Source organism: Hyalella azteca, unplaced genomic scaffold (assembly GCF_000764305.2).
Source record: "Hyalella azteca isolate HAZT.00-mixed unplaced genomic scaffold, Hazt_2.0.2 contig11382, whole genome shotgun sequence".
Classification (NCBI taxonomy): Eukaryota; Metazoa; Arthropoda; class Malacostraca; order Amphipoda; family Hyalellidae; genus Hyalella; species Hyalella azteca.
In genome coordinates this window covers 1,711-15,675 of record NW_025941381.1, presented here as the reverse complement: position 1 = coordinate 15,675, position 13,965 = coordinate 1,711, and the positions used below count along the sequence as shown (strand labels likewise).

At 35.8% G+C, this 13,965-nt stretch overlaps 1 protein-coding gene and 1 long non-coding RNA gene across 2 annotated transcripts; both read right to left on the bottom strand.

Annotated features, from left to right (window-relative positions):
• Positions 1-840: 840 nt before the first annotated feature.
• LOC125178609 lies at positions 841-2,325 on the bottom strand. The gene is made up of 2 exons (XR_007156967.1): positions 1,004-2,325; positions 841-891 (listed from the first exon to the last, which is right to left on the bottom strand). It is a non-coding gene; the product is annotated as an uncharacterized LOC125178609 (long non-coding RNA).
• Positions 2,326-2,599: 274 nt separating this feature from the next.
• On the bottom strand, positions 2,600-13,207 carry LOC108671185 (choline transporter-like protein 1; the record flags this gene model as incomplete). Its single annotated transcript, XM_018158680.2, has 15 exons — positions 2,600-2,756; positions 3,605-3,692; positions 4,015-4,121; positions 4,987-5,034; positions 5,510-5,628; positions 5,992-6,115; positions 6,800-6,815; positions 6,998-7,024; positions 7,367-7,473; positions 8,060-8,182; positions 8,905-9,027; positions 10,637-10,805; positions 11,778-11,957; positions 12,629-12,676; positions 13,065-13,207. Coding segments are annotated over 15 exons (1,575 nt in total), but the record flags the coding sequence as incomplete, so codon positions are not given.
• Positions 13,208-13,965: the final 758 nt, after the last annotated feature.

Here is a 13,965-nt window from a genome sequence, read left to right as displayed (position 1 = left end):
CGACCGAGTTAAAATCTATGAACGTAAATTGTTAGCCGTTTTAATGTAGTAGAGCATTTTCTTTTTGGGCACTTGGCTTCAGCTTATGAAATGGTTTGCTGTTCATGTAACGATAAGGAGATTGTTCTTGTATTTTTATGATTGGAAATCAAAAGTTGTCGGGTCGCACAGCTAAACGCACACTGAATGGCTGATGGAATTCAAATCATAAAATATTTTACTTTTTTAGTAAATTCCTGCATAGAAATGAAGAAATGTTTTCAATTGTTGAGAACTACGTCTGCCAAGCTGTCATGATAAATAAACGATGTCGGGTATAATTTTTCGTGCATGAATTTATTTTGTGTTGAAAGTCTTAAATGGCGTTGGTGTTTTTAATGCGGCTACACGTGGTGGGGCGGAAGATTTTCTCTCCGTCCGCTAACGTCTTGTGTTCCGTGATCCTGTCACTATTTTCTATAATAAAAGCTTCCAACTTCTCAATGGTATTTAGTAATAAAGATTACTTGTCAGACGTGTACCAGACGTTCCTGTGTATCATTTGCTGTACTGTGTCTTGTGAGTGTTCAGGAAGTTGCTTTCTTTGTCAATCTATTGAAGAAAGGAAGCTACATGATCAGTTGTTATAGCAAATGCTAATAAAATTCATACTTTTCATAGACATGAATTTTATACGTACGGCTTTAGAACGTTTATTCCAAAAAAATGTACAAGTCTCACTGAATCAGAAGTATGAATACAAAGCATGGTGAAGTTTGCCTGATAGTGTCATCCTTGGCATGATGTCGTCCATGACTGTTAACTCTACTTCTTTGTAACAAGGGAAAACGAAAACGTCAATGCGAACAAGCGTCTTTAATTGAATTATCATTTGTGACGTCGGCATTCAACCTTAATCTATAAACCATGATTGTTAACTTTACTTCTTTGTAACAAGGGAAAACGAAAACGTCAATGCGAACAAGCGTCTTTAATTGAATTATTTGTGACGTCGGCATTCAACCTTAATCTATAGACTAATATATGCTTGAGTAATACATTTACGGTAAGTACACGATGCAGAGTAATTGAGGGCGCCAGGTTACAGTAATGCCTTTGGGGTGCCGCTATTAGACTAGAATAAAAGCTCTGATTGCAAGTCACGCTTACATCGTGTGCCTGGAAAAATTTTGTCGATTTGCATTCTGCGGCTTCTTTGTTACGGATGAAACAGCAACTGATCCTGGAGTTATTATAAATAAAGAGTTATTATCACAGACACAATCATTTGTAGACACTCTGAAAAATATGTCATATAGTCCAAGTTAGTGACACTTTCTTATCCATAGCCTGAGGTGAGAGTCGAGTTATCCTTCGCTCTCTTCCACTACGGCCATCTTCACCCAAGAAGAGTCAGGATGTCTTATCTAGGGCAAAATGTGCATCGCTATCTGGACAAAGTTCTCGTCATTTCTTTGAGTGTACGTACGTAAGCTTAACGGACAGCCGAACATGTGATACATTACAAAGTTCACTCTGAAGAAGTACATCATGATTATTCCAATGTGGGTTTACAGGTACCGAGCTGAATTGGTTATTCAACTAAAATTCTGCCGAGCACGAGAGATTTATATTTTTTACAAAATTTACAAGTTACAGTCAAATCCTAGGTTCAGAAAAGTCTGTCAGTTGTCTTTCCATCAAACGCATGCGAGGCTCATTGAATCGGTGTAAAATTATCTAACCAATTATTGACGAATAAACTTTTTGGGTTAACATTATGTATGATTTAAAACTCGTTTGCGGCCATCAAAAATGTGAAAATACGAAGCCAAAACGTGAATTTGTTCAAAACGGTAGACAATACCCGAATTTGAAAATCTGGTTAGAATTAATTCTCTTCCATTAAATGTCGCAAGGAAATTGGGTGTTGATTATTAAGCATCCCCGAAAAGTCAAAATTACTTCGGCTGCCTGGACGCGAATTTAGAATCCCGTCGTAATGTTTGATCAGGATTAAGGCACTAAATCTTAAAAAAAATATGTTCATCAATAAAAATTGAATCTGTCCTACGAATCTTATGGAAGTAAAAACGATAACACTTCACGATAAGTTACGAACAGCTTCTAAAAGGCACGTGAGTGAAGTTATATTCTCGTGTTAACGAAAATGTGAATACTCTTATATAGTATAGTATCTTCGGCATTAAATAATAGGCCTGGATAGGCTCTTCTCAAGTTTCAGCTGATAATATTAGCTCAAAAACATGACATTTTGAAAACATCAATCATATGATAATTAAAAGTAACGCTATTGAGGGTGGATTATAAACTAAAGGGAATGATTTATGAATTGGTCAATTATAGGCATAATTGTAGGAGATCTAAGATATAACATAACATAACACATAACATGGTGATGCCTTCGTCGAAGAATAGGCCTCGTGTGGCCTGTCGCCGATTAGGGAACAAACGTGAGTGAGAGAGATGGAGTGAAGGAGTGCATTAATTGGTCAATTTTAGGCATAATTGTATGAGATCTATGACACATTAGGAACATGCGTGAGGGGAGGATGGAGTGAAGGAGTGTATATTGGTCAATTAATGGCGTAATCGTATGAGATTTAAGACACATTAGGGAACATGCGTGAGGGAGAGGGAGGGATGGAGTGAGGGGCATAAGCGGGGTGTAGAGGGGACATCCCGATGCCCGAGGGGCGATGCATGGGCGTGGGCATCTCCGAGGGCAGCCTGCTGGCACCCACCTGTGCCGAGGCCTGAATTTACTGTGTGATTAATTCATTAGGGAATTCAAATAATTCATTAATTGAATGATGACAATTTATCAATTTAAAGTCAATTAATTCATCAGGATTTGTTCACTGAAGACATTAAAGAAAAAGCAAATAATTCATTAATTGGTTGATGGCAATTTATCAATTTAAAGTCAATTAATTCATCAGGATTCGTTCCCTGAAGAAATTAAAGAAAAAGCTCAGATAATCTCAGAAATAAGGAGCATAATGTATATGCGAATATGTATGTTGGATAACTGAAAAGTATTTTCGTCATGTGAATGTTTCGCTAATTTTAAATCTCAAATTCATCTCAATTTATCTCAACTGGAGACTCCAATGATATAATTAAGTCACTACGTTGATTTTCCATAACGCTACACTAAATCAAATTTGCGCTCGACGATATTAAAAAATTACCATGAAATTGTTGAAAAGATTTTAGAGCTGACATTTAAAGAATGAAATTTTTTAGAATCCACTGGCAATTATTTTATGTTGTTCGTGTGTTTAGTCAAAATGGTTCACATCAACAAATACATTAATTCTCATGGCCACTGGCATTTGAAATGTTATCAGTTTCACAATTATCGCTTTAATGACTATAATTTTCACTCTTATCACTTCCGTTATAATTATTTCAAAAATTGTATACCTTCATGACAATATATTTTTGTTCAGAGAAAAATAACAACGGATTGTTGTTTTTCTCTCTACCATCAAAATTATTTAATATATAGATGTATGTATACATATATGTATGTATACATATATGTATGTATACATAGAATTGCCATCAAAATTACGAACAATATATGCTTTACATTTACCTGGTAAGCTCCGACACTTTTGACCGCTGCACTCCCGTAAGGATCGCCGTTTCTTTTGGCATTCTCCACGTAGTCGAGTTGCNGCGCTCTTCAATCCATTCGTGCACTGAATTGGAGATGTAGATCACAATAAATTCGAAAAAGAAAAATAAAATGTTTGTTTTTAATTGGTACAAAAAATATATTTATAAATCAATCGCACTGCATCGGAAGGAGTGATTTTCTGATGGTATGACCAACAGCGACAGTCACTGGTTCGAAAAGCTTGAACAATTACTTACGCCACAAAAAAGACACTTTAATTTTCTTTTGTAAGCGCATATGGCGCTGTTTATAAATATATAACTGGAATAAATAAATAACTGGAATAAATAAATAACTAGAATAAATAAATATCTTGAAATAAAGACAGGGTTGGACGCACCTCGTATATAGAGACGAAGCAATGGATGGTCAGAGCCACGCACACCAACCCCACGACCAGCGGCACAAACTCGTACTTGATGCCTTGCTGGACCTGAATGCCAAAAATAATGTTTTTTAGCAAATTTTCTTATTTATGGAACAAATTCACTATTGTGCTCGCCATGTCTGTCTGTCCGCCCGTCTGTCCGTCCGTCCGTGACCTCAAGTTTTCGTCGACGAGAAAATGCGCTCTCTGTCACTCACTGCAGTGAGTACTGAGTTATATTTTTTGTCATAGTGAACAAAACTACTGCATATTACTCAGCTCATTGTCAACTCAGCCATTCATCCAACTCTGGTTGATAAACGAGTACCTGGCTTGTCCAGGGTGTTGCGTAATGCAAAAATGGTTCTGGCAGGTCAGCGAGCCAGTGATGGTCGTAGAACTACCAGTGGTACCAAGTGCCCGGAAAACTGACCTATCACCCCCCTCCCTAGTTGCCACTACCAGGATGGCAAAAATAAGCTAAAAAGGGTAATTACACACACTGCATATTATCTAGTAGTATTAATTATAAAAAAAACGTGTATTTATTCGACTTCTACCTTTATGTTATTTATTACTTACCGAATTTGTTTTTTTTACACATTTCTCTTTTGACCATTTTTTTTGTATTCATGTGGGAAAAATTTATGGACATTAGGTGAGGTGGACATTCAAGAAACTTATACTCAAAAGTAAAAATAAAGAATATCCAATAAGACTTAAGACTGATGAAACATTTGAGCTCTATAATATACCTGATTCGTTGTAGGAAAAGCTTTTTCTGCTGCGTTTATGAGTCATAATAAAATAATTGCTGCCCCTTAAGTGCATTTTTATGGGAAGATATTGATCGAATTTTCAGATTGGGGGTATTTTCTGATAATTACTTATTTTACAAAGCGTGAATGAATGACATCTTCCTAGTTCTCACCCTGATTATTTCGTATCCGATGAAGCCACTGGAGATGACCACTGCAGCCTGTGGGTAATTAGAATTATAATAACCTGTATTACAATAAAATAAAAATAATAAAAACGTATCTCTTTGCATATGAAGCCTCATACCTGTTAAATTTTCTGTCTCTTAGGACCGTCGTTCATATATCGACGTTATCCATTTAGAGAAATAACCTCAACATTAACTTCCATTGCTGAGAATATTTCAGAAATAAACCCCCAAATGAAAAAAAAAACGCGTCAAACTCCCCGAGCATTTTGATTTATGATATCAAAACATGACACACCTCTGACAAGAACAAGACAACATCTCGGACCATGGCATGTAGATTGGTACCGTAATACGTATCTGTACATTATTTAGCTGTATATTTATTAGCTTATTAAAACATAGAGCACCTTTGACAGGAACAGAACGAAGTCCCCGACCAAGTAGATTGTTGATATCAATTTATTATTTCGCTGTATATTTACTAGATTATTAAAAGATGAAGCACCTTTGAGAGAAACAGGACGAAGTCGCCGACCATGTTGATGGCCGTCACGCGGAAAGCGTTCGACGTTATGATGTTGAAGGCTTTCTGCGCCGCCTTACAGAACCCGTGCCCGAAGATGGCTGAACAGTCAGAATTACCAATTATTAATCGAAGTAAAATATTAGACTTCTAATCGCATTTGTTGAATTGTAAAAATAGGTAATAAAAATTAAAAGGACATCAATATATGTAGATAATGTGAATAAAAGTGATGTATACAATGCAAGTAATACATAATCATTGATGCGAGTGTTGACCGTTTCTATATACTTAATTTATATTACTAACATTAAATTAAAAATTATGAGTGTTAGACCTAGTAGGAATACTTAATAAAATGGATCAATATAAACAATATTATTCTAATTTTACCGATTGTAATTATATATTAGTCATTGCGAATACGCTTTTATAATATAAGGAACAAATTATTAATAACAAACCTATCTCGATGAAGGCGTTACGGGTGATATACTTGAGGAACTGTTCGAAGCACGCGAGACAGCACTGGCAGCACTTGAGCAGGCAGCCCAGACCGCTGTCTGGTGACACGCGCTTCTGCAGTTGCTGGGGGTAACGCAAATAAATTGCGTGAGGACAGAAACGTGACTTAATAAAGTTGTATGATGAGATCCTAGTGAGCAAATTATGTAGGCGTGCAGCAACAGTCTTAGAAATAAATTATAAGACTCCAGATACATAAATTAATAAAGTTGTATGGTGACACCTTTCAACGCAAATTAAAGGCTGTAGCGCAGTGAAAGTTATGGAAAGTAAACATGGTATTCCACAGAATGAATATTTACTGACAAGTTCCTATAAGACGGGAGGGGTACGAAGGGATAGCTTCATTTTCAACGAAATAATTGACGGGCGAAAAGCTCGGACATTCGATTGAGAAAAGTATAATCTCTAAACACATGAAAAAGGATTCCTGAGAAACCGAAAGGAGTTACTGTTGAGATTCAAAATATCAACAATCTTGCTCATTGGAAAGTTACAAGCTTGAGATTTATTTACTTATCCTAATAGAAGATAAGCTACTTAGGGAATAGTGAGCTATATATATACATGGCTAGAAGAAGTTGTTGAGGCATCTGAATTACTGCTATGCAAATGTCTATCATGTCTTTTTGCACGAAAAAATTTTTCAATTAAAACGAAAACAAAATTTTAACAGCCAGATAAATTACAGTACCTTTGGAGTGGAGTATTAGAATACCTTGAGCATGTACCGTATCATCAGAATACCTTGAGCATATACCGTATCATTTAATAACTTGAGCATATATACCGTATCATTTAATAACTTGAGCATATACCGTTTCATTTAATACCTTGAGCATATATCGTATCATTTAATACCTTGAGCATATACCGTATCATTTAATACCTTGAGCATATATCGTATCATTTAATACCTTGAGCATATATCGTATCATTTAATACCTTGAGCATATAAGTTGCTTCTTGTCCCTGGTCCATTGAAAGTGCATCATATATTAGTTCAACGTTGAAAAATTCATATAATGTTCGTTTTTAAATTGAATCAATTTCTAAAGTTTGGTGATATTCACAACTGGATTCAGCGAATTGTTATGCATATCATGCACAGATTGAGGATTAATTATAAAAAATGTTCCGTAAGTAATTTTAACAAAATGACATGCTAATTGTTTTACATTGTAAACAACACGAATGACAAACTGAACTGAATTACGTAAGACAAACCTGCGCATTCAACAAGAACGAAAATTTATTACCACTGCAAGCAGAACTACGTAAGACAAACATTCAATAAAAATGAAAAATTATTACCTTTTGAAATACCAGGCTGATACAGCGCCCGCGACTGTGATGTGCTGACAAGCTACCACGAATTGCGATACCCAGAAGAAGCCGAAGATGTGATAAATGCGCAGCCACTGTAGGGTAAAATGGTCCCAAATTATGATGTGATATATACGCAGCCACTGTAGGGTAAAATGGACCCGAATTATGATGTGATATATACGCAGCCACTGTAGGGTAAAATGGACCCAAATTATGATGTGATATAAACGCAGCCACTGTAGGGTAAATGGCCCAAAATGATTTAGTTGTTAGCTTTTGTATGAATCTTTATGTTCAGACTAAAAATATTAGGAAGCGAACATGGAGCACTAATGTTTAAGAGTTACCTGAACAACGACAGATCTGTAACATCTAAAAAATGGAGCTAAATTGGTTGAGTTATTAGAAGTACCAAAATTGAAGCAGTTAGTTGCGAGTTCGAGACTCGGCTAGCTGGGAGTATTTTGCGACGCCTTGAATCGGCGACACACCAGATATGAACAATTCATGTCTGAATATGTTATCCATCAGCATTCTTCGATGGAAAACAAATTGCATCATTCTGGGATTTGTTCTTCAATCTTCTAGCCTGCGTGATACCAAAAACAAATTGTTCCGAAATTTCTATTTAAATTTCTTCATCAAATTTGGACCGAAGGAATGATTTTTTTTATTTACATCAATGAGCGGGATTGGTTTGAACTCAATCTCATCCTTATTCTGCGTAGGTTCGCCAGCCGCCGAAATGATGATCAGTCCTCCTGCTGTCACCAGCAGCACCAGGGACATCGCCAGCACCGTCTGTGACAGATTCACAGTATATTGCGACTAATAGCAAAATTAAATAAGAAATACTACGTAAATGTTATTGCTATGTGTTTAAAATGCTAGCTTTTGAGTTTAACATGACTCTTGTGATCAAAGAAATGAAGTGCCGTTCTGAAATGAGGTTCATTTCATTAAAATGATTCTAGAAAATAAATGCGAAATTTAACCTGTCAAAGTACTTCATTCCTTGATTAGATTTGGCTTTTAAATGATTCTCAACCTATGTTAGCATGCATAGGGACAATTGAACCTACACTCGGTGCGATTATAACTTTACAAATTATGCAGTTGGTGGGATTATAACTTAATAAAATTATGCAGTTGGTGTGATTATAACTTAATACCTTGAATCGGCGACACACCAGATATGAACAATTCATGTCTGAATATGTTATCCATCAGCATTCTTCGATGGAAAAAAGATTGCATCATTCTGTGATTTTTTCTTAAATCTTCTAGCCTGCGTAATACCAAAAATAAATTGTTCCAATATTTCTATTTAAATTTCTCCATCAAATTCGGACCGAGGCAATGACTTTTAGCGCATTTTCTCATTTATGGAAAAAAGGTGCGATTGTGCTCGCCATGTCCGTCTGTCTGTCCGTCTGTCCCTCCGTGACTTCGTTTTCGTCGATGAGAAAATGCGCTCTCTGTCACTTACTGCAGTGAGTACTAAGTTATATTTTTTTATTTACATCAATGAGTGGGATCGGTTTGAAGTAAATCTCGTCGTTATTCTGCATAGGCTCGCCAGCTGCCGAAATGATGATCAGTCCTCCCGCTGTCACCAGCAGCACCAGGGACATCACCAGCACCGTCTGTGACAGATTCACGGTATGTTGCGACTAATAGTACAAATTAAATAAGAAATGCTACGTAAATGTTATTGCTATAGGTTAAAAATGATCTTTTCTGAGCTTAACACGGCTCTTATGATCATAGTAATAGAGTGCCTTTCTGCAATGAGGTTCATTTATAGAAAAAATGAGTTTGGAAAATCAGAGTGAAATTTAATCTGTTTAATATATCATCAAAGTTATTCGTTTTCATGATTAGATTTTGCTGTTAAATTATACTCAACCTATCTTCGCATGCATAGAGACAACTAAGCCCACACCCGGTGCGATTATAATTTATAACATAATAAAATTACGCATTTTGTGGGATTATAACTTAATAAAGTTATGCAGTTGGTGCGATTATGACTTAGTAAAATTATGCAGGTGGAGCGATTATGACTTAGTGAAATTATGCAGTTTGTGGGATTATAACTTAATAAAATTATACAGTTGGCGGGATTATAACATTATAAATTATACAGTTGGTGGGATTATAACATAATAAAATTATGCAGTTGGTGGGATTATAACTTTACAAATTATGCAGTTGGTGGGTTTATAACTTAATAAAATTATGCAGTTGGTGGGATTATAACTTAATAAAATTATGCAGTTGGTGCGATTATAACTTAATAAAATTATGCAGTTGGTGGGATTATAACTTAATAAAATTATGCAGTTGGTGCGATTATAACTTAATAAAATTATGCAGTTGGTGGGATTATAACTTAATAAAATTATGCAGTTGGTGCGATTATAACTTAATAAAATTATGCAGTTGGTGGGATTATAACTTAATAAAATTATGCAGTTGGTGCGATTATAACTTAATAAAATTATGCAGTTGGTGGGATTATAACTTAATAAAATTATGCAGTTGGTGCGATTATAACTTAATAAAATTATGCAGTTGGTGGGATTATAACTTAATAAAATTATGCAGTTGGTGCGATTATAACTTAATAAAATTATGCAGTTGGTGGGATTATAACTTAATAAAATTATGCAGTTGGTGCGATTATAACTTAATAAAATTATGCAGTTGGTGGGATTATAACTTAATAAAATTATGCAGTTGGTGCGATTATAACTTAATAAAATTATGCAGTTGGTGGNGAATAAAAACGGCGACACGGTGTTTCTTTTCACGTGCCGACCGGCCACTGAAACGCCGATAATACCGTTAACGGTAATTTTTCTAACAGTGATAATACTGTTGAGGTAGTGCTGATAATTTATGTAATTATTGGGAGATTCCAGGATATGAACCTGAATACAACGTTAATACAACCTGTTCCACATGTGACGGAGATTATTCATCAGCTCATACAAAATAAAACAACTTTACATAAAATAATTAAATTGAGCTGATTGCCACAATTAGCTTTGATTCTCATCAACGTTTAGAAAGGGAACCTTCAAGGATATAAATATGCTTGAATGTGGAATAATTTTTTGAAATGTGATCCAAGGAATATTTTCCAGGTCCCTGACTTATGCTCCACAATACAATTATTTTCAATGTGATTAAGATCTGATTGATTTACCAGATTTTTTTGCATAAATATGAAGTTGTCTTATCTCTCACCGTGCCAATGGTTGCAAATATGGCCGCTATCAGGAACTTAGTTGCAGAACCATCCTGAACTACGTCCGTGTTCTTGATGTGCCACAACAACCAGAGGTAAATGGTTCCTCCTACCGACGCTACCACCATAACGAAGACCGTGATCCATACCACCACACCCGCCAGGAACCTGTCAGTGAAGGAGTTGATTTTATCCATGCTACTGTGGATTTTATTCGTGATAGAGTTGATTTTATCCGTGCTATTATGAAAAACATTTAACTCACAATGACGAAGCGCTCAATATAGTAATAAAATCAGTTATTACATAGCATAGCATCGGGAAATCGTACTGATGAAATGAAAATATTTTGAGTTAAAAAATACTAAATTCTTGAGTTATAACCTTGCGTATGAACATCAATAGCAAAATGTTGGCCGAATTGAAATCTTCCAAGGAAAAAAATGTATCAATTTTTGGCAGAGCAGAAATTTGTATGAAACTAAAAATAGATATGTTAGGAAATTGAACTGAAACCGGAGAGTAGAAATAGACGATACGTAACTGGTTTTACAGTGAAGGAACAGTGCAAAAAGTCATACAAGAAACTCGAAACGCATGTTACCTTTCAGGACTCATAAAGTGGATTTACCATCGGAATGGATTAATAATGAATTCACAAGGGAGGTTTAGGAGTCAATTAGTATACACGCGCTTCGTTAGTTTTGTCTCACAGATGGCTCTTATTTGATATAATGATTGTAATAGCATGTCTATTGTACATAGTTGAACGATGTCAAACATTGTATTGCCAATAATAGTTTACGCAAGAAAAAAGCTATCATCGTTTTAAAAGTTTTTTTTTGTGGGGATTTTATCCGAGAAAGCATTTGAACTTTAATGAATCAGGCTTTACCCTAAAGCAACCCGTTTATTGGAAATATTCACTCCGTGTGTGTTTCTTTTCGTCTGTATTATTTATTTTAATATGAGACTCGTTTCTTGGTAACATCCACTCCGTGTGTCTAAAGCCTAATTTCCTGGCTTCGTTCATGGAAAGCTGAAAATCCCTACAAACACAATACATTTTGCGCATTGAACAAGATCTTTTAATTTCGTCAAAACCAACAGAGAAAAATAAGTGCAAGCACCATCGCACACCTCAGCATGATTATCACCACGATGGAGAGACCAAATCCAACAGCAACGATAGAGAGAATCCACGGCCAGGATTTTTGGATATCGCGTCCAACATCTTCGAAAAATGCGGTGCCCTGAGCGAAGGGCGAGTTCTGGGAAGTCACCAGCGCAGGGAAGCAGTAATACCCGACCAAGGAAGTCCTGAGGAGTTATTTGTCAATTAATTATCAAGTTTCTGCTACAAAAGTTCAGGTTCTGAGGTTAACAAAATGGGGATGATTGCCCACTAGGGGATTTACTAATTTTTCGGGGCTAGGAGAAAGTCAAATTTAACAATTTTTCGGAAATAATGGAAGATGAAATTTATAAATTTCGCTGGGTTAGCGGAAAGAGAAAAATATTTTTATTAAATTAATTTAACCCTACACATCGTCAATAACAAGATATGTGAAGAAATTAACTTACTAATATTGCCATGTTGAATAATTGGAAATGTAAAAAAGTTCGGTCACATTGTTTCATTTGATACATACTTTTGAGAAAATATAATAATATTGAGTATTTGTTCTCCAGCCTTCGCTGGGAAATATTGAGATTTGCTATGTTTTCAGATTGATTGTATTGGATAATAAATTGCACATGTTACAACGACCAGTTTTACGCAGCATTATAGTGCATGGATGCATGCGCAATAAGATTAGTACGTCACGATTAAACCTAATTATAAATTTTAATATACCTTGTTATGATTGTTAATACCTAATTATCAGGGATTAGATATTACAATGCCTATTAAATTCAAACCCTCATAGAATCTATTATAACCTAATTATTTTAATTATTACACGGATCTCACAACTTTAGTAACTCACCCATCGCCGCAAGTCTGAATGCATTCCTTCGAGATGGGATCAAAGTACCTGTGAGAAGTTAAGATGTTAGATTACAATATATAACAAACAATAAACGCTGCCAATGAAACTATGCTATCACTATATATACATATGCTATCAATATAACTAATAATTTTTCAGCAGTGAGCGTTTCTTTATATTTCCCAATAGACAGGTTCTTTTGAAACTCGACAAATTCATGATTTAGACGTTTATAAACAATAAAAGTCAACAATCGTCGAGTTAATTCGCAGTCAAACATGAAACTACGATAGTCTATACCAGATATTTGCAGACTAGTAAGTCAAAAATATAATAAATAAATAAATATACAAAATATAGAGATTGTAATTTTTCAAAAAATAAATAAATGAATAAATATGATTAAATAAATTAAATAGAAGTAAAAAATTACGGTAGGGCCGTTTTGTCTTGTCCAGATTTGGAGTTGTTGAAGTACATGTTGTTTTTAACGCCGCAAACGTTGCCATATTTGTCCGTGCCTCTGATGATGCGGTTCACGTCGCCTTGCGAGTAAGCTACCCCCAGGTATATGATCTGCGCGATTAAGAAAATAAGTAAAAAATAATTAATTTAAAACTGAATATTTAATATGATGATATTGTATAAATAAGATACATCGGTTAAATCTAGAACATAATCCTTCTTTGGTGGCATGGAAAATGTATGGTGATGTTAGAAACTGCTGTCACAATTACCCCAAGCAGAGACACATTTTTTTAAAAAGGGTTGCCTTTCAAAAGGATTCGAAAAGGTTGTCTTTCGAACGACATTGTCGACAGCAGTTATCCAGCATTTCTCTTCGAATCATAGATTACTGAGACTCATAGTGACGCCACCGGTAATGCGGCAGCCCGTATTATGGATTGCTGCCATTCATACTGACCCCACCGGTAATACGGCAGTCCGTATCATTGATTGCTGCCATTCATATAGACGCCACCGGTAATACGGCAGTCCGTATCATTGATTGCTGCCATTCATACTGACGCCACCGGCAATACGGCAGTCCGTATCATTGATTGCTGCCATTCATACTGACGCCACCGGCAATACGGCAGTCCGTATTATTTGCTGCCATCCATACTGACGTCACCGGCAATACGGCAGTCCGTATCATTCATTATTGCTGCCCTCCATACAGACACCACCGGTAATACGGCAGTCCGTATCATTGATTGCTGCCATCCATACTGACGCCACCGGCAATACGGCAGTCCGTATTATTTGCTGCCATCCATACTGACGCCACCAGTAATACGGCAGTCCGTATTATTGATTGCTGCCATCCATAC